The sequence below is a fragment of the Plodia interpunctella genome, chromosome 24 (assembly GCF_027563975.2).
Source record: "Plodia interpunctella isolate USDA-ARS_2022_Savannah chromosome 24, ilPloInte3.2, whole genome shotgun sequence".
In the NCBI taxonomy this organism is placed as follows: Eukaryota; Metazoa; Arthropoda; class Insecta; order Lepidoptera; family Pyralidae; genus Plodia; species Plodia interpunctella.
The window spans coordinates 1,426,533-1,453,744 of NC_071317.1; the positions used below are offsets into that span (position 1 = coordinate 1,426,533).

The 27,212-nt window shown below is 34.7% G+C and overlaps 2 protein-coding genes across 2 annotated transcripts in view; one reads left to right on the top strand and one right to left on the bottom strand.

Annotated features, from left to right (window-relative positions):
* Positions 1-121: 121 nt before the first annotated feature.
* On the top strand, positions 122-12,148 carry MetRS-m (Methionyl-tRNA synthetase, mitochondrial). The gene is made up of 10 exons (XM_053763890.2): positions 122-490; positions 1,144-1,242; positions 1,942-2,123; positions 4,196-4,315; positions 5,747-5,855; positions 6,426-6,544; positions 8,202-8,353; positions 9,144-9,346; positions 10,040-10,234; positions 10,742-12,148. Exons 1-10 carry the CDS (start codon positions 406-408, stop codon positions 11,146-11,148), a joined length of 1,671 nt encoding a protein of 556 aa, XP_053619865.1. The 5' UTR covers positions 122-405; the 3' UTR covers positions 11,149-12,148.
* A 102-nt stretch (positions 12,149-12,250) lies between these two features.
* Positions 12,251-27,212, bottom strand: part of Gprk2 (G protein-coupled receptor kinase 2) — a 65,600-nt gene continuing 50,638 nt past the window's right edge. The window contains exons 7-13 of the mRNA XM_053763889.1: positions 26,825-26,957; positions 26,399-26,534; positions 24,982-25,122; positions 23,631-23,834; positions 22,288-22,471; positions 21,615-21,712; positions 12,251-20,711 (exon numbers count right to left, since the gene is read on the bottom strand). Coding sequence (XP_053619864.1) covers positions 20,616-20,711; positions 21,615-21,712; positions 22,288-22,471; positions 23,631-23,834; positions 24,982-25,122; positions 26,399-26,534; positions 26,825-26,957 — 992 coding nt within the window. The 3' untranslated portion in view covers positions 12,251-20,615. The remainder of the gene's footprint in view (positions 20,712-21,614; positions 21,713-22,287; positions 22,472-23,630; positions 23,835-24,981; positions 25,123-26,398; positions 26,535-26,824; positions 26,958-27,212) is intronic.

Sequence of the window (27,212 nt, forward strand, 5' to 3'; positions counted from 1 at the left end):
CAAAACGGTTTGACAGATTTATAACCCCCATAAAGGAAAAAGGTCATTCCTGTTCCCAATTTGAATTCAGAAATCTAGCTTCTTTATTTGGTAGCACTATACGTCAGATCAAAAATGGAAAATTTTGAAGTCCGTCCGCCCGCTTAGCTTCTGTCTGTGCAGTGAGTGAGCGAGCTTGCTCGATGTGCAGTAAAGTAAATTAATGCACTTCGATACTTAATAAATTCGCGTCGCATCAAGATTGCCTTGAACTTTTCAAGCGCATTACCGTCAGAATAAGTTACTAATAAACTTAAGCCGGACTCGATTCAAAACTCGCTTCATCGGATCTAAAAATACCCAGCCTGTGTCCTGATTGTCCCCCAAAAGAAATATTTCCAAAACAGCTGTGTCGTTTTATTGAGGATGAGATTAACACTGCGTTTGTTTTCTTCGGTTGTTAATAAAAGACCATTTTATGTAACTACGCCGATATTCTACGTAAATGCTGGTAAGTGATTAAATTTTTTAATGTTTACTTATTTTATAACCTCCAAGTTATGTTTACACTGGCGTAATGAGGCTCACCGTTATTATCTTAATCAGTTTCAGGCGCTAATTAATCACAAGCAATAATATTTATAGTCTGCGTCCAAGTTAAATGTCGCATTAACTATTTTAACGTAGATTGTAATCCACATAACATTCAAAGGACCTTTATAATAACAAGAAGATATAAATGTTTAATTTCAACTAAAAACACATTTCAGTCAAAGATTGTCATTTACTTTATCAATAAGTAAACAGTTTCTTTCAAAAATTTAAGATAAATGTTTTTATAGAATACCATACCATGACGTCAGCTGCACCAGCGGTAGTCTATGTTTGTCCTTGGATATTTAATCATATCCAGATTTCATTCAAATCTGCCTAGAGCTATAGCTGTAAAATTGTGACAGACAAACATACTTTCACACTTACAATATCATTATGGATAGACAGTTCTTAATGTGCCAATGGTTAGATACCAACAACAGTGCGATGTGGAAACGAAAAAATAAGAAAACAGGCCCAGGGCTCCAATGCTCAATGGCCGTGGAAGCTAACGGAAAAATGCTCTGATGATAGAGAGAGAGAAATATAACATGCAATTTGTATCTGCAGAACCTCATATTGGACACCTATACACGGCCGTGGTAGCCGACGCAATCCAGAGATTTGAGAAGCTCACAAACCCACATTATGACATCATATTTAGCACTGGTAAGTAATCTTTATTATTTCAAGGTAAAACACATACACTCCACTTTTCCTTACAATCCCTAACATGTAAATTATCTTCCAAGTAGTTATTTATTGTTGAGTTTTGTCAAAATAAATTAAATATTCATTCAAAGTACATACATATTAACCACGAAAGTTATTTCCTGAAAAGTCTATTATAAATTATTGCTGTAAAGTTATAAGAAAAAATATTAAAATCTTTTACATAATAAATCCGACTCTTGAAAAAACTAAGTCCGCTTTACTTTTTAATTTTGTAGCTACATCTTTAGAAAACACACAATTACATTGATTTTGAAATGTAATGTGAAGCCGATTTCCGTAACAAAATAACATTTGTAAATAGCGCCACTTCACTGTAAAAGACTTGTAAATTAAACACAATACTGTAACAATGGATCAGACTTGAAAGGCAATTGTTACAAGAATTACTACAAAATTAACAAAGTCAGTTTACATGACAACCCATTATTATGATAAGCATGGCCTGATGGTACACCTAGGATCGACTCCCAACTAGTGATCTCCTCAAGGGTTTACTGCATGGACATGATTTTCTGTCACACCAAAGTGTGACACAAAATTAATTCAATAATTAAAAGAGCTCTCTCAGACGATAAAAGCGGTTTGCAAGCAATTAAGACATTTTTGTAAGAAATCTTGCTTTTCCATCGCCAGGCACAGACGAGCATGGTATAAAGGTCCAGCAAGCAGCAGCCAAAGCGAACCTCCCATTAGCAGAGTACTGTAACAACATATCGAGCGAATACTCCAGCCTTTTTCGAGAATTCGACGTGGAATACACGGACTTCATTAGGACCACTGAAGAAAGACATAAACGTGCAGTTAGGCATTTTTGGGTATGTTTTAATTTTTATATTACTGGCTATTGCCCGCGGTACCTGTACTTGAACTCAAGTCATTGTCTACAAATCAACTCGGCAAAATACATTTTCTGTATGCTTGTAAGGCGTTAATTTTGGATACGTTGTTGGTCTGATTTTGATGATGTGGGATCTGTCAATAGCATTTTCAAGCTCGTTGGGCAACAAAACCAATTAAGTCGTTTTTGAAATATTCACAATTTTGTGTCAAAATCTAATTATTTATTCAGAAATTAGGCCTTCATAGGCACTTTTTCACGTCGTATTCTAAATTAAATGATGTTTACCAAAGCTACAAACACTAGCATTTCGGAACGACCACTGCTGAGAAGAAATGCCGAAAGAAACTCATTCAAACAGTGTTGGTCCCTATTATACCAGAAGGGCTTACCATTTTAAATATAAATGTATGTAAAAAAAATTGTGTTCGCTAGGTCTAAGTTCGCAGCGAACAACTATATATATTTAATCACAATCGGTCCAGCGGTTTAGCCGTGAAATATAGATAATAGAATGAATGTTTCAACAATGTGACAATACGAGGAGATGTGAGATTAAAACATTATTGGTTTTGTGATAGTTATTGTTATCAGTTGTATTTTGTTTGCTTGTTTTTTATGTTTCTTTTTATGTCTTTACAAATTGACATTGTTTATTTAATCCCATTTTATAAAGAGAGGTTTTACTTGCCAGTACTTTTTGCGAAAATACTATCTTTAAAAAAGTTGACTATGTCTTTAAATAGGAGATATAAAAGAAAAATAATTATGGCGGGTCCTTATGGGACTAATAGATGCCAAAACCTTTTTATTAAAATTTTTGTCTGTCTGTCTGTATGTTTGTTCGCACATCACGCTAAAACTATTAGATGGAATTTGATGCGATTTTTATTTGTATTAATTATTTATATTGTATAATGGAAGGTCTAACTCAAAATCTGGTATAGGTTTCATCGCGATACGTGGCTTAGAACCGGAGATATCGATTATTACAAGTTATTAGCGGTTGCACGAAATAATGGCGGGCGAAGCTGCGGACAAAAAACTAGTATAATATAAAATTTGACGTAAAAAGTGCATGCGCAGGTGAATTTAGTTACTAAACTTTATTCTTCCAAGTAAAAAAATATAATGTTTCTTTTTATCAAGTGTGTTATTTATTTATTTAATATTAGGAACACTTACATATATAATATTATAGTAAGTAAATTGTAGTTGCAGTTTAATGCGATACATAAACACCAGTTAACAGCGAGCACAACATTTTCCAACAATATAATTCGCCGTAAAAAAAAGTAGAAGATTTGTATCTTCTACTCAGTTGAAGACATGGTTGATCACAAAATATGTATACGAGAAATTATACAAAATGAAAAGTTGTAAATTAGAATTATGAATTGAATGAAACATTTTCAATGATTATAATAAATAAAAATCAAATCTAAGAATGTTTATCTGAAAGTAGATGAAGTGAACTTATAAAATTTGTAGCAGAATATTTATTGCTAGCACTGCTGTCAGATTTAATTCAAGTCGCCTACAGGCATCTGACATGGCTTTTACGACTACACTCCACTAATGGCAAGTAGTCACAATAGCTAGTTAAATATTTATGGCACAAGTTTCCTCAAATTTTTCGTCTTGGCGCAAAATGTCCGTTTCTTACAATGTTCTTTCTCATAATGTCCTTTTCTCGAAATATCCTTTCTCAAAATGTCTATTTCACATAATGTTCTTTTCTCATAATGTCCTTTCAATATAAAAAAAACTGTTTTAATCAGTTGCTTATCTAAATTATCATCAAAAACACACAAGGACCTTTTGAGAAAAGGACATTTTGGGTCAAGACGATATTTTTTTCTTTCACTCGAAGCAAATGGTGGTCTATGAAAATTACAATAGATTATAATAAGTGCGATTGGGTACTGACTTGACTGAAACTGGGACCTTTCTGGCTTAGTACGACGACTTAACCACTCAACCAACATGGATTTCAAATATTTTTTTTTGAAAAAACTTTTTATAAATGTATTATTTTTTTTGTTACAGCAACGGCTGGTGAAACAAGAATACGTGTACAAAGCGAACTATTCCGGCTGGTACAGCGTCAACGACGAATGCTTCGTGCCTGAGGCGCACGTAAAGGACGAGCTCAGGAATGGCGAGACTGTGAGTACTTTTATGACACTAATAATTTCTTTGGATACCAGAATTCCACCTGAAAATTTTAATAGTTTGTAGCTTTAAAATAAATATCATATAATTATTTTCTCTCTCATCAGAGCGTTTTCCCGGTCTCTTCCCGGTCATTGAGCGTTGGAGCCCAGGGATTTATGTACAAAATATAACAGTGTAAATACATTGTTATTTGTCATGAAAAGAAATTAAAGACGCCATGTTTAAAAACGCTATCTTCTGCAATGTTTACTTTGATGACCTTTTCATTGAATAGACACACTTAAAACACGATTAAAAATATAAAATCTTGGACACGATTAAAAATATAGGTAATGCCAGCTCCACACTGTCGTCGAACATTGTCCGACATTGCTGGTTTTTCATTGCGGTAAATAAAAGCACTTATTACGAAACGTTCACGCGTTCGCATCGGCAAGTGTCTGAGTTCGGCGACAGTGTGGAGCCGGCATAACGTTTTAAAAAATGGCGCCGGTGCGGTGATGTAACCAATTTTCCTGTTTAATAGCATGTTGTAGTTTCAGATGGTTTTCCCTGCATTCATAAAGTCACAAGATTTTAACTTTTCCTTCCCTATCTATAGCACTTTACGCAAATGGCGTGAATCAATTTTATTTACTACAGATACAATCTCACGTTTTATCCCAAACGGGGTAGACAGAGCCAAGGGTTGCGGAACTCGAAGGCCATGTCTTTATGCTGCCTGAATTATTGCGTTCATGGTGATGACTGCTTCATAAAAGTTGTTTCAAAGTTAAATTTTTTACAATGTTTGAGTTTGCTTTTATAATTTTGTTATATTTTTAAAATTGACAACCAACTTTAAATCTTCGTATAATCTAGCGGCATTGTTACAGTCTAAGAATTATCTAATGATATCTTAGATTCTAATTTCGACGACCTCGGTGGCGCAGTGGTAAAGTTCTTGCCACTGAACCGAGAGGTCCCGGGTTCGATCCCCGGTCGGGTCATGATGGAAAATGATCTATTTCTGATTGGCCCGGGTCTTGGATGTTTATCTATATATGTATTTGTTATAAAATATAGTATCGTTGATTTAGTATCCCATAACACAAGTCTCGAACTTACTTTGGGGCTAGCTCAATCTGTGTGATTTGTTCTAATATATTTATTTATTTCATTCTTTTATCTAGAGCACACATATTTTTTACAATTTTATGACCTTGGTATCTATTATCAACATAGATTTAAGCATTGTTTTTAGTATTAATTACTAACCCAATACGGAGTTAGTCTGAAATAAAATCTTTCAAATAGTTTTAAAAATATACTTGATGAACATTTAAAGACACAAGTGCTGTGATATACACGCATCCACTTTAAGCTGCTAGTGTATTAAATAAAATAATAATAATAATAAATACAATTCACTCTATTCTAAAGGTAAAAGTGTCCACTGAGTCGGGCAACTGCGTGGAGTGGACAGAGGAATCAAACTATATGTTCAGACTGAGCGCCTTCAAGACACATCTGAAGTTATGGCTGGAGAAAGGTATGTGTTTGATTGCGACCGAGTGTGTTTTTTCTTTATAAATTGATGCCAGATTTTATCCAAGTCGCCTGAATGCGTTGAGTGAAAAATCCCGTGAAAGAACACAATTTTTAAAAATAGATACAATAGCGTGCAAATCTAAAATCACCACCAATCATTGAAAACGCCATCTATCCAATTTTAATCGCTTTAATTAATATATTTTGTAATAAAATCTGAAAATCAACCTTATTTGAAAAAAAAATATCACTCAGTACGTCTGTGGTTGGGTCATAGGATTACAACATCTTGCCAAATTTCACCTGATATGGTCGAGTTGATTCGGAGAAACATTGAACTGTGACAGACGGACGGACAGAAAAACAACGAGTGATCCTATTCGAGTTATCTTATTTTGTACGGAATACTAAAAAGTTTAAAGGAAAATGTAATATGTGGCAGTCCAAATCAAAAGGGACTTCGCCATTATTGACGTTGTTTTGTATTGGAACAACGGCAATAAAGAGCCAAGTGCCAACCGCCATAAGGTCCCTTTTGATTTGGACGGCCACATATAATAATTGATTTCAGACGGTGTGATAACTCCAGGCAAGTACCAGCGCCAGTTACAGGAGATGTTGGAGAGCGCGACATACTTCCCGGACATATCCATCAGCAGGCCTTCCTCCAGGGTGCACTGGGCGATACGGGTAACAAGGCTATTTTACTATACACCCGCATTCACAGATCCAAGGAAGAATCACATTTCGTAAATGTTGCCGACATTGAAACAGCCGAACTGAGATCGGAAAAATTCATTTGAGTGAAGAAATTCATATATAATGAATTTTACGTTTCAATTAACAAAAACAAAATTTTAAATTATAACATTAATACATACATATAGTAATAAAAACTATATACTTAATAGAGTAACTAATTGATATGGATACACATGCATATTCATAAAAAAAGTTAAAGCATACTTTGAATTTTTTTTGGTCACTGTCGCATTTTACTATAACATGACATTGACAAAACGAGACATTACAATTTTGCATATACTTAATTTTTTTATGAATAAGAAGGTTTTTATTTAAAACACAGTATTCTCCATTGAATTTGCGTCAATGAATGCTGTTTGATATCGTTTTGTTACCTGTAGACTCGACGGGAATTTTATTTTCCCGTAAAACTACCATTCATTCTTATTACATTGTTATCTTAAAGGCAATCATTTCAAAGGTAAGAAAGAAATAAAGAAAAAGTTGTTTATTTGGTACCTATACAAAATTAATAATTTTAACACTAGGTATATTAATTTTAAAAAATACGAATAAAAACAAGCACCAATATGGCCCCCGCTCAGCATGTGTGAAGTATGTACGAAGTGACGCTAAAATGCGGCACTACAAAACACTTCCTTTAGAAGAAATAAAAATAAAACAAATCAATACTCTTTGGTTACTTGCTTAGGTTATTAATATGTTATTTTTTTTGGTAACCAGTCACTTTTTTTTTTATTTTTTTTTATTTTATTTCACATATAAAGAACAAATATATATAGTACATAATATAAGAACACTGACAAAAAACCACAGAGGTTTGTCCACAGTGAGCATCAACGTCAGCAGTAGTATAAAATATTTTGTATTAATCAATTAACAGTAATATAGGAACCACGTACGTAGACCATTTTAAACAAAACAAGTACCTTGCAGTAAGTTGCAATCTAACACAATTGTTCGATAAAGTAGGACTTAAGTTTATTTTTAATATTTTTAGGAGTTAAGTCATTTTTTACAGAGGTGGGTAGTGCGTTAACTAATCTCGGAAGGAGATATCGCGCAGTCCTCTGCCCGTACGTATTGTTGGCTATAGACGTGCACAGTTTCTCTCTGGCAACAGCTCGAGTATATATAGGGTGATTTACTTTGTGACAAACTGTGTTATTAAAAAATTGTTCTTTTAGAAAGTTACATGTCATTTGAGAATGCACTGGCAGTATTTTGCAATGTTTGAATAAGCCAATTTCATTTTGAGTGAACTGACGTCTTGTTTTTTTATTTACCACATGTTTTAGAATCTTCAATTGCAATTTATAAATTTTATCGAGATAAGTTTTAAATGTACGACCATAACTACTGAGACCATATTGAATATACGAATGTGCAAGAGAGTTGTACAGCATTAATTTAACTTTATAGGGTATACGATCCCTGATGATTCTAAGATTTGCTAAGAATTGACGGAGTTTATTACAAACTCGTTCAACATGACAGCTCCAGTTTAACTTATTGTCAATTGTTTAACTTGAGCTGTGACATGCGTATTCGGCACCTTCCTAAGTTCAGTTAAAATTTCCAGGTCCCAGATGATGAAGAGCAAAGCATATACGTGTGGCTGGACGCGTTGATAAACTACCTGACTGTGATCGGGTTCCCGGACGACGACGTCATCAAACAACGTGGCCGAGCCTGGCCCGCCGACGTCCAGGTTGTGGGGAAAGACATACTCAAGTTAGTTACATTTATATATTTAGTTTTTTTTTTAATACCATTAAAAATATTTTTCAAATTTTTTCATGTTATATTTTCACTTTCTATCGAATCTATTTATTAATTAGGGATTTTTATGGATAATATATTTATGTTATATTTTGAAACAGAGTAGAAATTAAAAATAATTGATGAGAATCTTGTTCTTAAATTTGTTAATGATTGATGATTTATTTCGACGACCTCGCTGGCGCCGTGGTGAAGTGCTTGCCTCTGAACCGAGAGGTCCCGGGTTCGATCCCCGGTCGGGTCATGATGGAATTTTTTCCGATTGATCCGGCTCTTGGATGTTTATCTATAAATAAATATAAATAAATAAATATATTAGGACAAATCACACAGATTGAGCTAGCCCCAAAGTAAGTTCGAGACTTGTGTTATGGGATACTAACTCAACGATACTATATTTTATAAATAGATACATATATAAATAAACATCCAAGACCCGGGCCAATCAGAAAAAGATCATTTTTCATCATGACCCGACCGGGGATCGAACCCGGGACCTCTCGGTTCAGTGGCAAGAACTTTACCACTGCGCCACCGAGGTCGTCAAATATATTCGTCGTTATATATATATATATATATATATATATATATATATATATATATATATATATATATATATATATATATATATATATATATATATATATATATATATTCGTTATAAAATATAGTATCGTTGAGTGAGTATCCCATAACACAAGTCTCGAAGTTAGTTGACGGCTGGCTGGCTATAACAATATAGATTCCACGGTATCTACTGGCCGGCGTTCCTAATGGCGATCAACTGGCACCCGCCGCGCAAGGTGGTGTGCCACGCGCACTGGACGGCGGCGGGCGTGAAGATGTCGAAGTCTCGCGGCAACCAGCGGCGCCCGCGCGCGGCGCCCGCGCCCGCCGCGCTGCGCTATCTGCTGCTGCGCGAGGCCACCATGGCCGCCGACGCCAGTGAGTCGCGACTTCTTTACCTTTTGTAATGTTTAACTCGCGTCAGGACACACGTGAACGAAAATTCGTAATATTCATGTTTGCACTTCAGCCGGCGCTCCCGGAGTGTAACACTTTTTTTTTTGCTGCGCCGTTGGCAGCGAATCTTTTGCGTGAAGGGTTTTTTTGTTTATTTTTTTTTAATTTTTAATATTGAATTGTTCGTCGAAAAAAGATACAAATCAATTTCATTGAATATTAATAGGTAGAAAAAATAATTTTTAAAATGATATCTTTTTTATTTTACTAACTTAAAATAATCTTAATAGAATATAATTATCATATATTAAGAATACACAAGGAGGAATGGGACAGAACATATTTATTGTCCCTCGCAAATAGGTATATCTCATTTAGATACGTTAGGTCATAATTGTCTCTTATATTGTTTATCATTTTTTCATTTCATCATATTTAAAAAAATAATTTTATTTTATGTTATCGTTTAAAATCAGTTTATAATACAGATTGATATTTTGGTTTTATACGTTTCTGTTCTTTTTTTTTTTAATCCAAATAATTGCTCGCAGACTACAACGAGACGAAGCTATTATTTTGTGTTATCGGTTAAAATCTGTTAATACAGGTTATTTCTTACAAATAAACGTTACACTGTTCTCTTAAATTTTTTTAAATTCAAATAATTAATTGCAGACTACAGCGATACCAAGCTAATAAACGTAGCCAACTCTGAGCTAGCGGACACCCTCGGCAACCTCGCCAGCCGCAGCTGCGGCGCCGCGCTGAACCCGCGCCAGGAGTTCCCCGCGCTGCATGCGCAGGAGTTGATGCGCTGCAGCCTCAGCCCCGTCACTGTGCAGCTCATGGACAGCTTGGAGAGATTGCCAGGTGACACTTGTCATCGAGTAGTTTGTAGCTTTTTATGTAATACTATGTGTTTAAGCGGTACGAATCATACTCGTGCCTCATGAGTTTGTATACCAGTTTGTCTCGTGTATAGTTGTTTTCGTAGAAAAAATCGTGAGGAAACCTGCACACTGGTTAATTATTAAGTTGTGTGTAAAATGGAGAAGACATTGGCAGACCACTCGATTAATAGTGCCAAGTCGTTGTGTGTTTCATTCCACATAACGATCACGACCCTCATGGCTATGAAGAAGGAAAAGTGTAATTTAAATTTGAAAAATTCCACTGAAAGTGAAACATTTAGGACTGTTCCACCACTTATACAAATATCATATTGTAATCTAAAAGATAAGCTTAATAAATCTGACTGGCGATTTCATTGGCCATTCGCCAACACATGCGAAACACAATGCGTTCGTAATCACGGTATCGAAAAGTCTGCATCAATAGAAACATTGTTGAGTGTTGTCTATTAATTTTCTTTTTCAGAATTATGCTACTTGCACTATCGCAATTATCAGTTCTACAAAGCGGTGGACGCAGTGATCCATGTGCTCCACCTCGCCAACTTGTTCTTCGAGACGCACAAGCCTTGGGAACTAAGGAAAAAAGTCGAAAATCAAAAACAACTGGACGTGATCTTACACATAACAATGGAAACATTAAGAATCTGCGGCATTATACTACAACCTATCATACCAGATTTGTCGACGAAATTGTTAGATAAATTGCAGATACCGAAAGATTGTAGGTATTGGAAGAATTGCGAGACCCCGTCTTGGAAAATAGAGGGTGCTATACACGAAACTAAGAATATACAGAGCGGAAACTTTGTGTTGTTCCAAAGAATATATGTGGATAAAAATAATGCACAGAAAAAAAAGGCTAGCGCGTAGTTTATATAGTCCGGTGTCAATTGGCTTTTGCTCTGTACATAGAGTGGGATACAGTTAGATGACGTGTATTTTGAGCTTGTTTTAGTTAAAGACATAAATACTTATATTGCTATAAATACGCACACAATAAAAAAAATATCAATTAACTGTTATATGTTGACTGCCATTTGCACTCGAAAACATGTAGATATTTAAAAATTATAGGAAAGGTGTATTCTTGAAATGTTTGTGGTTTAGTGTTTCTCCACTAGATTTGTTGTTGGATCAATGTTTTCCTAATTTATACATGATTACGTGTGCAATGAAAAACGCACGCCAAATACTCAACTTTTATATGAGTAAGCAGAGTCGATTGACTTGACATATGAAATATGAAATTATAGGTATCTTTCCATAATTTACCCGCGGCTTCAATTTTCCTTATACTCAATATATTCTTTGAATCAATTACATAGGTGTTAGCTTTACAGTGTAATTATTATGTAAATATTGTGTATAAAAGAAAAAAAAGATCATAAAATCCTGAAGTCCAAAAAATAAGTTCAAAATTAGTTTTATGGGTTTGTTGTTTCTTCCAATATGTGCATTTATAAGCATTTTCCTATTAATTATATTGTCACGTGTATAAGCCTGGCAAATAAGAACGCGGTGGTTATAAATATAATTATTTCACACCCTCTCGTTGCGTTTCATTGCACAGTTTATTATTCAAATAATTTTATTACTGGTTCGCGGAAATGCGCTATTCTTTTAACACGCCATGCGTGTTTTCTTGCGACACGCTTTGTGTGTTTTCTTGCACTGAGCGTGTCAACCTGTCAAAAGCGTATAAGTTGTTGCCACTTGCCAGGCTCTGACATAGATTTGTTGTACTTGCAAATTAGCTTTTAATTGTGAATAGTTAGTTCAATTTGAATAGTTCAAGTAGTTTAATTTTTAGTTGTGTTCGACTGATGCGTTATTTATAATTTATTTGTGAATAAAATCTGTTGTTGAAATACGTTTGATTTTTATTTATATACATAGTTGCATGGTTCAAAAAAAAAATTAGAAACAGACAAGACGCAGCGGGCGATAAAAATGAATGAATGAAACAAAAAAGATCTATATCGGAGTCAATTTATTAGGAATACTTATAAATAATAATATTTGCATCAATACTGCTACAGCCGGCAGCTATCGCACTACCATAAGCTAGTTACAGCGCGGTCACAGCGTAACTCAAGTACATACATACATAAAAGTCATTTGTAGAGACATGTCCAAACTAATATTAGTAGAAAACTGATTTTCGACCACATTTTTCATTTTATGTCATAGCAATACAATGTTCAAGATTGGTTGATGAACACCTAGTGTTGCCAGCTAAGAGCACACAGCCTCATTTGTTTTCTACTCTATAGATAGACTGTACTTTGTTTTTTTATACCTTCGTTGAAACACTATCGCCGAACTCACACGGATGCCAATTTGAATCAATAGTCACAGATAGAACATATCTTCTTATATATAACATATGTTCTTATATCTGTGATCAAAGTACATTGCGTAGTAAACCAACAATGCACGTCAAAACCATCAAAGTTCGGCAAAATATTTGCCAATAGTATACATACAGCCAGCAATAGTAAATTTATAGTGACGTCACATCATGTAGAACGTATACAAGCCATACTATTAAATATTACAAATTATTTCTCTTGTGCCGTGAAGGTAAAACCTCATATCTACTGAGCGACATATGCTATCGTACTTAGAACGTTTACGGGCACCATTTCAGTTATATATTAAATTATTTATTAAATACTATTGCTATCTCTTTCGTAATGTTGGCAACAAAACAAAAGAACTAGATTGGTGGATTCGCGCACTATGCAATAACAAATCGTGCATCTCGCTCTTGTAAATAATAGGAAAATTATTCGCGCATCAATGTTGCTTATTGAATACAAGGTTTGAACAGTAAAACAGGTGCATAAAAAGTTAAGGATTTGTTAAACGGATTGTTTGTGGGAATTTCGAGATAAAAAGTACCCCATATGTTAGTAAAGTACCCAGATTATATTCCCGTGTACTAAATTTCATAACAATCCGTCCATAACATACCATCCTACAAACTTTCGCATTTATATTATTAGAAAGATATTTAGGGTGTCCGCTGTTTCGAATTGGCTCATTCGCATATCTTGGGTGTGACAGAAACACACGACCCGTGATGGATCCGTTCTCTCTTTGGCACGTCAGATGGTCCGCTGATACCCAGCTCGATGCAGCGGAAGCCCATATATGTGGACGTCCAAATCAAAAAGGGGCCTTATAGCGGCTGGCACTTATGTCTTTATTGCCGATGCCTTTATTGACAACGGCAATAGTGGCGTAAGTACCGGGCGCCAAAAGGCCCCTTTCGATTTGGACAGCCACATATTATAGTATGGAGTTATTCTATACATTGTAACATCTGAGTATGACTGTTGATTTATCTTTAGTCAATATTTTTTATAATAAATTGGACAAATTAATTATTAGATTGAACAGTCTCTACGCGTGTGTTGTTTAAATACATTGTCAAAGTTTTCCATACGTAGATTCTTTGACGAAAAATTATGATTAAATTTAAATGAAAACATAATAATGTATTTCATGTACAGTCAGCACATTAACCTACGTAAATTCATTGCAAACTCGCCGCTATTACCGCGATATAGAGGTTCATACAAGGCAACTTGATATGCTCTTGATTGTACAAAGAGTATTCGGACATGCGCAACTGTAAGAATACATTATGATGCGAGGGTCCAAAAGTCATCACATATGAGGTGGGAATTATCATAAAATATGTGATCAATGCAAACGTATGTCAAAGAATTTGTAATACTAAACTAGAATGCTTACGAATAAGCAAAGCCATTCTTAAACTTAGTTTTAAAATTTGTAGACATTTTTTTCTTGCATACGACATTAACAGTTTGCCAGAAAGGGATAGCTACAAATTTCGTGCCCAATTTCAGAAACTTTAGGTATTGGCACGCGGACATTGTGGAAATGTGATCTTTATAACAAAGCAAATAGGTCCAGTTTTCAATGTCATTATTTTGACATTTGTCATTCGTAATCATTCCAGTTAGCATATAAGTCTCTTGGTCACAAGACGTTTATCAATACACTTGAAGACAAGTAAAACGTATTCAAACACAATTACCATAATATTTCGGGCAAGTGTTGTGAAAAATACTCTTAACCCGACTCCTATTAACCGTTAATCGTCTATTTAATAAAAAAAAAATGTTTATGCATTTTGTGTCAAATCTTAAGAGACTTTAAAATACTGAAATTCGTTTATTAAAACTTCAACAATATATTCAAAAGCCCAGTCGCACAATACACATATCGAAAATGCCTCGAGTGAGTATAATACAGGTATGATCGTATATAATAAATAATATATAACGCACAATGTAAATTCATACAAAATTCGGTGACAAGTTACTCTATTAAACGCTTAAAACATATATTAGTTTCTGCGATTGCGGAATCGACGATCCGGGGTTAATTATCAACAAATATTTATTAATTAATATTGGCGAAGAACAAAATTATTTTGTATTGTGAAAAAATCAGTCACGATCTCTATTTACAAATTTACTATTAAAGTTGATGGCAACATGTTTTAGCCAAATGATAATTATGCCAACCTCGACAGGTTGAAAGACAATATAAATTTTTAACACTAAAAACATTTCTCAAGAATGACATTTTGCCACAATGACGCTTTGATAAAATGTCATTATGCTATAACTAGTGACGCATTTCTTTTACAAAATAATAAATTGCATTTTAAAATTGCATTGATAGATTATTACAAATTAGATATCAATCTACTATAACAACAATTTACCTGCAGCTAAGAACGACTTAAAACTTGTCCATTCAGTTCGATAATGTGTAAATATGACTACCGCTAGATGGCGGTAGTCTATAAGTCATGTCTTATGCCTTAAGGCGATTTCCAGACAATCATCTTGAATTTCCGCACACAAATAGTTAACATTACGGAAAAGGACAGGGTACTAATTACTGAAATTCACACGAGTGAAGACGCGAGCGAAAGATAGTAACATCTTATAAATTTTACGTGAAAAATTGCCTTTCAGTTCTAAAAATAGCTTATACCGGCTCCACGCTGTCGCCGAACTCAGACATACAGACGCGAATGCGCGAACATTGCGTAGTTTGTATAAGAGCTTTTATTTATCGCAATGAAAAACCAACAATGTACGTCGAAACAGCAAAATTTGAATTTGGCGAACTGTTTACCGACAGTGGGAACCCGGCGTAATATTACCCCCGAATCGCCACTGTACACTCTTTAACAACGTGGTACACTTAAAAAAATTTACATTTTGAGCTCTTGACGTTGAGCACGCTCAAATGCACCAAATTCAACACATTTACATCTTAGAAACACTTTACTGTCCTTAGAACCATTGCTTTTTATTCGTATCTGTTGAGGCGACAGGAATTTTGTTATTAAGATACAATTCTCTCTACGACAACGTTTTTTCCGTTACGACTGAGGCTAAAAATTAACGTTAATATATCGATAATTTCGATCATATTAATTGTCGATAGCATAAAATCAGGTAGCGACAGTATCAATTCTATTGCATATTTATTTTATACTATCGATAGTCTTTATCAGTAGCATTCATTTCTCGTAAATAAAAGAAACTATTAATAAAATTACCTCCTTTTGGGCTTTCGATAGCCTGTCGATACTTTTGCTTCAACTATCGATTGTCTATTGAAAGACTATCGATCGGCAACGCAGAGAGCAATATACAAATTAAATTGCGTTACATCCTTCATTGAGATATGAATAAAAAAGCGATGCCTCCAAAATTTAGCCAAATCAAATATTCACTGTAAATATGTCATCATGTTTGTCATGTTAAAAATATTCCATTTTGTACAAAACTATTCGGGAACATCGTAATACATTAGGCACGAGAAGTAATGTAGAGTGAATATTCGACTTTTTGTAATGATTGTAATGTTAATCGAACTTTGATTATATTTACATAACAATAAACAATAATTTAGAGGAAACGTTATACAGAAAAAGAAAGAGTATGAAAAAAGGAGAAAATAATAATATTCTGTGGTTTGTTTTTTTTTTATAATACAGTCCTAAGAAAATGTTTCAGAACTTGCTTTACTATTCATAAAAAAGTTACTTTTGTTAATATATATTTAACAATCTTTGACGTTCACAGATCGAGATCCTATTTTACTTTTTTATGAATAATACGATTATAAAAACTTAAAACCCCTGTATTATAGCATTTCTAAATATTAGGTATTCGATATAATCACTTCGTCCATTTGAATTGCGAACACCATATTAATTTATTGGCAATTTGAATTTGGAATGGACGAGAAAAAACTATTGAAGAAAAACACCGATAGCTGTATCGGTGTTTTTGTATTTGGCTGCAAAGAAAAAATTCAAAAATGATCATAATACTATCTTACACAAATTACCCCTTCAAAAAACACCGCAAGGCTAAAAATTACATTGTTTTAGACTTTTGAAATATTACAATACACTATAAAGGTAGGTACACATCAAAATGCATTAATAATACTTACACACTAATATAATATGGAAGTATATTTTTTTATACTGGCAATGTACAAAACATGGCGTCAAAATATTGCGGACTTGTGCGGTGCCTACATTTACAAATACCAACCTACGTACGTACACAAATTTACATCAGACCAGAATAATATGATTTAAAATGATCGGCCAAAACCACAAATTACATAGATTTTATTAAATATCATAGACAAAGGATACACAGAAAATTCGTTTCCACATTATTGCTCGATTATAAAAATGTATGTATCCATGCTTTTGGTACTTTTAATACACTTTTGCCTACTCAGAAAAATATAAGCATTTCCACAATATTACAGAATTAATTGAAAATACTCGTTACAAATAAAGCATTACTTACCAAAAAAATGACACACTTTTTAAACGTACAACCAATTAGATGAGAAAACCAGGTATATTCATAATTTATGGTAGGTTCAGAGACGCTAAAATTAAATCATAGATAAACAAAAATTATAATAAATGTATGTCAGTCATTTTATTGGTAAAGCGGATACAGCTGCATTTTTCCTTTTATTTTAACAAACTTTTGATTTGAAGTAATTTGGTAAAAGCACGAAATACAGACATACACCGCTGCATATCGAATTATATTATATATATATATATTTTACAACATCCATTTTTAAAGTTAATTATACAAATTGTCATTCTTTCGTGTGCAAAGTACAAATATTGCATCTCTTTATTTAGCATGAGCTCTCCTTGCGCGGTGAAAGGTATAACTATAATTCGCAATGCATAGGAAAGAGAGGTCGGACCGCAGACGAAAGAGATAGCAATATATGTATTTTGCATCAAAAAGTTCTTAATAGTGCTGGCTTCGTAATCACCACAGTTTCATTTACAGTATGAAATGATAAATAAATGCGATTTTGTTTTCAATTATTCCTTGGTCAGTAAGTGAGTTGAATACAATATACGTAAATAGCAAAATAAAATATAATATCATTATAAATTCTGGCGAAGTGTTTCTGGAATTTCATTATATAGTTTATTAACTTAAATTAGTTTTTTCTTTCGAATCGTTCAATACTATTTACAAAAATATACAAATTGTCGTCTATGTACAGTGGGCCGCACAACACGACTACACTGTCGATAAAAATAAGCAATCTTGTTTTGGAAGTTCTTATTATTATTATAGAAGGTAATATAATTTTGTTATGCTATGAGATGTATGGCCCACTATATTAGAAACAAAAACTCAATTCAGTCGAAATATACGTAACGCATTTTTTATATATTTAATATGTTTTGGCGAAAATCTAGTAGTTCATCTTCTAAAACAAAACATACTGTGTATAAAAAACTAGTATAATTTTTATATTACCTCTCTCTCTCTCTCTAGTAAGAAACTTGAGTGAAGGCTATACTGTGTCTTAAAACTAAATTGTTCATGATCTCGACATATGAAATGCAGTGGCCGCGTCATTATCATATAAAATACATCATAATACTGTACAAAAAATGCTTTCTTGTTCAAAAATATGGTTTTTTTTTAGATGTAAAATTAAAAAAATCGCGAAATATTTACAGGTAAAGAAAGTGCATTTGGATTTAAATATTGTTTAAAATTATTCTTATGCTGCTCAATAATACGTATACAATAGAAATCTGAAGAAATATAGACATTTTTCAAAGAGAAATGAAAATTAACTTTTATTATTTAGGTTTGAAAAATTAACCGATGCAAAAGTAATAAAATCCTTGAACATACCCCAGAAACAAAACCACACATGTATAGTCAAGCGTCAGTCTCTCTGTACAGTTATACACAAAAAACATTGCATTTATATTGCGCCTATTGTACTACATTGCATTTATCTATCTATATATAACACTAATAGCAAAAGTGTCATTGATATACCTGTATATAAACGTGTAGTTATACAAAAAAAACATATAAAAAAATGTCTACATGATTTTTGATGTCAATAATTTTGCGACTTCAAAATCACATACGTCTTTTGGTATTATGATTTTCCTACGTAACTTCTCCATTCTATATCTCTGTCTTTCCTGCTAATTTTATTCCTATTTCAAAAAATATAAATTACCATTGATTTTGCATATAGACTGTAATATTTTTTTTATTTTATAAATGTGCTATTTTAGTATTTTCTTTATAAACATAAAAATTGTCATATTATAAATCAGTGGTTTTTCGAACTGAATGAATGAAACTGAATGGTTTTCAAAAATCAATTGATGTAATTATTTATATTTTATTTTTTGGTTGCGTTTAGATTTTCCCAGTTCTCATCCCCTATGTAAACAAATATCATTCAAACATGTCACATTGTATAAATTATATATGATAAATCTTTCTATTGTTCTTATCAACACATAATGCTGTCTTAAAAACACGTTCTTACTCACTATACACTAGGAAGTAAGTAAGCCACTATACACTACATACATAGAAATCTCGTCATAAATAAATCAAATGCGCGTTCTTCAAAGAGTCTAGCTCACTATTACCTGGTCAAATTTGATCAAAATAATTTATATGAACTGAAAGGGAACCGGTAAAAAATGTATGGCATAGCCAAAAATTGCCCTATATTTTTTCCAGTACCTTTGCTATATACAGAGTTACAAGTAACCTTACAGGACTTGATAGCTAACATTATAAACAACAACATTTCTAGAGTATTGTAGAAATTGATTCGATATGAGCATATTAAAAAAAAATATCTAGCCTGTGTTTAACGTGTAACCCTGTATACAAAAACTTCAAATCTTCACATAAATTAAATATCAGTTTACTATAGTAATTTTAACGTTGGCTGTCTTACAAATAACTTCTTATATTGATGATTTTATCCACCAATCAACTCGGTAACATTGGACACATCATATTTGGCTTTTTTTTTTTTTCGTATGACCCAAATAGCCCTCTCCATGTACACAATGACTTTTTATACATTGGCATTATTTTGTCTACATGCTTAGTTATTAGACACTGAACAGCTAAATATATATATTTCAACTATCGCTGGTTGAATTAAAGGAGTTTTTCCCTTCATAGGATAAATCCGCACTTTATTTTCCACATTTTTGATTAGAAAACCTATCTTTTTATATACCTATGTATATTATACATTATTTACTATTATGGATATCATTATATTTATACTAACAATAAATTTCTTCATTTTTATTTAGTTTTAATACACAATTAAATACGCTGTTTCTTTTTTATCTGCTATGTAAGTGAAAAATACTATTTTGGAGGTGGGGCCTGGTGTCTTGTATGACAGGCTGTTTTTGTCTATTTCAAGCACCAGTTTTCACAAAATACCATAACTAGCATAAGTTCCAATGATTGCATAAAATACATGTACTTTTTTGTGAAGAAAAATAAATAAAATTCTTATTTTTATTTACCTCCTTGTTATGTAACTTTTAACATGACGTGCTCTTTGTACAACAAATATATTATAAACAAACTTTTCATATTTCTTTATCTAAAATGGAAATGGATCAGCAACGTCATATTTACGCGATTTCGGGGTTGCTCCCGTATGAAATGTTTTTATTGTACAAAGAACACTTATTAAATGTACATACATAACAAGAAATAATAAATACAATGGCGGATTTATCCTATGAAGGGATCTCTTAACCAGCGATAGTTTAAATATAAGTCGTTCAGTGTCGTGGACTGAACATGTAGACAGAATCATGTCGATGTATGAAGTCACCCTGCAGAAGCCTCCACCACAACAACAAAATCAATATCGCGTGTATGATCCTACTTGCAGTCCTTGTCTAGTTCCGGTCAGCTGGTGGTGTTGGGGGCCGCGGGCTGCAGCAGGTGTTCCGGGACCGGCACGGGACGTAACCGGGCCGGGACTTTCTTTTGGGGACATAGCGTCTGGAACGAAAAAATAAAAATTGGAATATGTAATCAAAGATTTTATGCAATATAACTAGCGGCTCGCCCCAATTCGCTCGGGTAAAACCATAATAAGCCTATGTCAATGTATGAAGAAAGGTTTCGCCTATCTCTGTGCCAATTTTCATCAAAATAGGCCTTTTGAGTTTATCCATTACAAACAAAATAAAAAATCTTTATTAGTATGGATTTGTGTATTGAAAGAGCTTCGAAGATTCATCTGTTTCGCATAGATTAACAGTTGCTTCTGGTGCAGGAAAATGTGATGAGTGAAAACCTGCACACTGGTTAACTATTTACTTCATTAGTGTCTTCTTCTTGGCATTTGGCGATAGGTGGTCATGAAGATCACGTCAAATGCCTTTAGGCGATTTGAATTAAATCTTTAATCTTAGCCTTATATTTATATAATATTTTAATTTAGTTAGGTTAATCTAGATGACACTGTTCAAAATGCAGAACATTTTAGTATATTGTATTATGTGTAAGGAGACATCGATAATAAACGTCTACGTTCCAGGAGTTTTGGCTTTGATTCAAATCACCCAAGCTCTGTATATCTTTGTCAAACATCTGACAGATAATAACACACTCGATAAAATTCCAGAATTCCTACAAAAAGCACAGTCTGTCAAGAAAGTGAAGGTAACAAACCACATTTTTTTGCTATTGCAATACCAAATAGTACGATCAAGATTGGTTGATAGACACCAAGTGTTGCTGGCCAACGGGAAACAGCGCCATTTTCTTCAAAATCAAATGATTTCTTCATAAATGTATTAGACCTTCACAGGCACTTTTTGACGTCACATTTTTATATTACACAATAATTTCTCAAAAAGCTACAAACTACTGGAATTACAATTCACAATATAAACTCACCCGTCTCGCGAACGTGAAGCACCCGTTGTGTTCTTCCGGCGACGGCGCGTCTGCTGTCAGCTGGAGGTCATTTGTGGGCGCTTCCTTGCCGTCCTCACCTGAAACAGTGTCGGTTTGTTTTGGCAAAGGTATGTATGCCGTCTCCATTTTAGCAATGCTTAGTGATCAAGAAAGACAGACAGAACAACATTAACGAACATGACAATCAGAAAATGAATGTCTTGTAGACTCCACGCAAGCACTAAACTCAGCGTTATAAACATTGGGTAGTGTGTTTCTTCTTCATAGTCGTATTCCTCATGGCTGAGGGTCGTGGTCTTTACGTGGAGTTAAACATACACAACAACTTGGCCTTTTTCTTGGCATTAGTAATGGAGTGGTTTCCCATTGCCTTCTCCATTTCACACACAAGTTAATAATCAACCAGTGTGCAGGTTTCCTCGCGATGTTTTGCTACACCGGAAGCAAGTGGTGGCCGATGAAAACTACTATACATGAGTCAGATTGGTATACAAATATGTGTGTATGTGACACGAGTAGGATTCGAACCTGGACCTTTAGATCCACAGGCGGGCGTCTTAACCATTACACCACCACCGCTTCTTCTGACCTTGTACTCCTACGTAATGGCTAAAGAAGCTGGAAAATTTAGAGGGAGAGAGAGAACACCAACCTCTGGCGAACACGTTGAGCTCAGCGAAGCAGCCGGTCTCGATCATCTCGGCCTGCCACGGGATGCTGACGGAGCCCGTGTTGAACTTCCCGTAGAAGGTGTCGTCGCCCGCGTCCAGGTTCACGCCCTTCACGGTCGAGAACTGCTCTATGTCGAGCACGTCCTTCGCGTATACTGCGTGCGGCTGCGGTTACAACCGAATTTCTACAACTTTGGTATATAATTTTGTATAGAACAGCTTTTTTTATGCGATTTCGGAGTTACTCCCATACTAAAAGTTGTTTAGAATCATGGACCGAGCGTGTAGACATAATATTGGCAATGTATAAAAAGTCACCCTATATAAGTTTTTTACTAAAATGTCATTTCTGACACAAGATTTTATTGTTGTCAGAGAGATCTTATTGCATTGAATGTTGAGGAGTTCCCACGTTTGGAGGCGTTCCTGGGTATACCATCAGGACAAAACGAAAACTTCAACACTTTTTTTTGACGGACCAGTTTTGATGAAATTTAATACAGAGACAAATTTGATACTTTTTTTTATTGTTTACTAGTTTTTGCTTGTGGCATCTCATGGGAGCAGTAATTTTTCCTACATAAACTACATTTAGCAAAATTTCAAGAAGATTGGTTGAACAGATAGAGCGGGAAGAGGTAACAAATAAACTTACTTTCGCATTTATAATATTAGTTAGGATATGGTTATTGGAAAATAGATACGCCATGAGAAATCAAATGTTGATGACAGATGATTTATCTAATGCTCGTGATAGATAACTCGAATAAGTTCGATATTTATTTTATTGCAGTAATTCGGGGTCATATTTTAAATTATAATCCATTGTAACACTTTTGGAGGTTATATTTTGAAAATTAACAAACTTACTTTCGCATTTATAATATTAGTTAGGATACATATATGTACATACATATATATACAGGGTTACTGGTATCTAACGCATAACCTTCCAAAGGCGCATATGGTACATAAAGACTAACATCTTTTGTTCTATGACTTGTGTCTAAACGTAATAAATACAAATAAATTCCTTTTCTAATTTTAATATTTTAATGTAGGTTTCTATAACACGTTAACTCTATGTTCGATTCCGCTACATAACGCTACTGTACTGTCTCGTTTTGCTTGGCTATTACATAGAGTTGAAATGTGTAGAATCGCAAATTAGATTGTATTTTTTTTTTATATGAAAAAACAAACTACGAATCACGAAAAGTGCTAGAATAAAAGGTGAATAAATGTACCCAAGTAGTCTTTAGGAGGTTTTGCGTTTGATAAAAGTAACCCTGTATACTAGTGATAGTATTCAGGGGGCACTTACGTCGGGCACGAAGGGCGCGGCGACCATGCCTGCCTCGAGGCGCGCCCAGTTGAGCTGCGAGAAGAAGCGGTGCGCCTTCACCAGCGTCGCGCCGCGTCGTCCGCCGCCGCAGCCAAGCCGCGACGCTGCGCTCTTGGCCAGCAGCGCCGCGCACAGCGACCGCGCGCACTCGCTGAACTTGTGCGAGTACTTCTCCTGTTCGTGCTGCAAATACATTTCGCTATGCTTCTTTCCAGTTTTAAGAGCTGGGGCGGAATTCTCATAGTACGTATATGATTTAACATATAACTAGGTAAATTACGTAACACTTTCTCTTAGCATTCTCAAACTGGCACTGGCGTGCCAGTACGGCACTTACTGGCACCATTTCATTGAATTTCGTAACCCTATTTAAGAACCTCTGGAGAGGAACAATAATTAAATATCAGTGAGGACATTTTTGTTTACCAATGTGATTATGTTTTATAACTCTTCCAACGAAAATAAAATTTGATCGAAGATATAGACTTACAATAATAACACGGTATTACATAACACAAAATTTCACAAACTTGCTCAGTAAGATGTAAGATTGAAAATCAGGTTCACGTCGATGGAGTGTTTTCCATTTGATTCTAGAAAGATAGATAGATATAATAATAATAAAAACTAACTACACAAAACATATAACAAAACTGACATGCATTTGTATGTCACAGTGCAGAAATAGGCTACAGCTCAGCTAAACGCGGGTAGCGTACCGGGAGTAGCAGCTGATTTTCAGCTGCTGGCGCCCTGAGTGTGCTCGGACAAGATTTGAAAAATTATAATTTTATACAAACAGGATTTAAAGAAAAAGACAAAATAATCAAAACCATTATAAATGTAAAAAAGAAAAGAAATTTAGAGAAAAATAAATTAAATTCGGTCGTAAGGTCACTATAAAAATTTCACTTGATAGTAGACAAAAAATTTTGTTCCTTGCCATAAATTTCATCTCCCCATACGACACGACCTTTAGACATGCATGCTTTTAATAGAAAAGCTGATCATGATCATTCACCGGGGCGGATGCATGCATCCACCCCGAAATCTCAAAAGCAACACAAATCATGAACATATATGTATTCAATTCTCGTTTGTTAATATATCTTTGTAAATATTCATTAAACATCCAATATAATTTTTATACTAATACACATTTCTTACTCAAAAAGCAGCCATTTCTAGCGACAATAGATTTTATATATATATTTTTTTATATAACATAACTATATAATCTAGTCTAGTATTTTCTCACTACATCTGCAATCATACGCCCGTGCATATTGCCCATACCCAGCTATTAATAACAGACGAACACAAGACTAACCTTGACTCTGCGGTCGACCTCTTCCCGTTTGACCTTCTCCTTGCGCGCCCGGAACGGCGCCCGGCCCTCGATCATCTCGAACACGAGACAACCGAACGAGAACCAATCCGGGCTGAACGTGTAGCGTTCGTTGTCTATCACCTACAAACGTTTCTACCGTCCATTACTGTGTATTTATTCGTAAAAAGCAGATATTGAGTTTTAAGGCTAGGTGCTGCTAGATGTTAAACCAGACAATTAAAAAAAAATAAACTACTGAAAAATAATAGATGGCGGGATGATTTAGACAGGTTTCGGCGTGGTTGGCAACAAATGGCTCAGTATAGACCTTTGGAAGACAGATGGGGAGGCCTTTGCCCAGCAGTGGTATACAAAATACAGGCTATAAAAATAATAAATAATAGGAATGTTAATGAATTCGCATCTCTCTGTTTCATCTTAGCGTGTTGTCGGTTGCTGTTGCGCCCGAACTCCGTGATACTATACCACTCATTACTATAACACTCATTTGAAGGATTTAAACCTGTTTTACTTGAACACTTGTGAAATTGTGACAGGTATACATTTCAGTTTTGAATTGTAAAGTGTTTTTAACATTTGCTTATGGGTGTGTACGTACGCGCAAACACATAGTACGTATACAAATAGACATAGTTATTCGAATGTAGACTTTATTGCCTGCAACCGATGCAATAATAACACTTATATACCTGTTTAATTGAAAACGATTTAAGGTGTCAGAGTGTATTACAAACATCTTTCGTTGAAAACAGTTTGAAAATATCACAGTTTATTTCTGTAACACTATAGAAATAGTAATCAAAACGCGTTATTCGTTTACTGCAATTAAAATAAATAATAGTACAATAAAAATATAAACTGAATTATTATACTTTACAATAAATATATAATACGTAAAAGAGATGATAAAACTTAACAAAATGCGTGGCATTTCTCATGAAGCTCCGGACAGCCTTAATTGTTTCTGTATTTGTAAACTAAAACCTGTTTGTACAGTCTGCCACAGATAAATCTGACCCCCCGCGATTTGAACGCCATCTCTTAGGGGGTCAGATTCCTTTGTGGCAGACTGAACATTAAGGAAGCAATAAAAGATTTGATATGCAAAAGTTAACACCGTGCGCTTGTAATAAAAAATCTACAACATTAGCACATTGTCATCATGCCAGACTGTTACACTGGAGGTCCCAGGTTCGATCCCCGGTCAGGTCAACATGGAAAATGATATTTTTCAGATTGACCCGGGTCTTGAATGTTTATCTATGTTATGTTACAGAATATAGGATCGTTGAGTTAGTATCCCATAACACAAGTTTGGAAATTTACTTTGGGGCTAACTCAATCTGTGTGATTTATACCTATATGGATATATGTATTGCCATAAAATATTCCTCACCTCCGGTGCCATGTAGCCCACAGTGCCCACGCGGCCGCGCACGCTGCCCCCCTCGGGCACGTCGACCGCGAGCCCCAAGTCTGATATCCGCACGTGACCCGCGTCATCTAGTAATATGTTCTCCGGCTTGCAGTCCCTGAGAAAATGCAGCAATGCAATATCTTATTGCACAAATTGATTATGATGTCGATTTTCGACCGGTTTCCCTCGTGGTCTGACACATGTATCACATATAGCATAACAAAATGGCGGCTATACACTACCTCTGAACCTCTGTTATAAAATCAGGCTCTGTTTTTATAACCGGCCTGGCGTCAACCCCCTAATGCGATTGTTACCTGTCAACTACAAAGCCAATTTTGAGTAGTCCTATTCTAGCAGAACCACACGCCACTAAAAAAACAAACGTTCTTATCCCTTGCTCACCTATAAACGATGCCCATTTTGTGCAAATGCTCCAAGCCACACGCCACTTGAGCCGCGTAGAACCTCGCCCGTTCTAGGCCCAAGCCCGTGTCCGCCCCGCACATGTTGTAGATGTGGAACTTCAGGTCACCACCTGGGTATATGAAAAGAAAAAGTTTTGAAACAAAGTAGGTAGCCTGAAATGTTAAATGCGAACCTCTGTCTTTCCGTTTGTCGCGCTTTTAAGGTTAACCTCTTAATACAATTAATTTCTTAAAAAATTAGACTTAGTTATTGACCCGAGGTCAAGTAAAGGCTACCGCGGGGGAAGCTGTGGGCAACAGCTAGTATATATTTTGTATAGTGCCATATTTACAAAAGCTTTAACTTAACTAATACTAGAAATGCG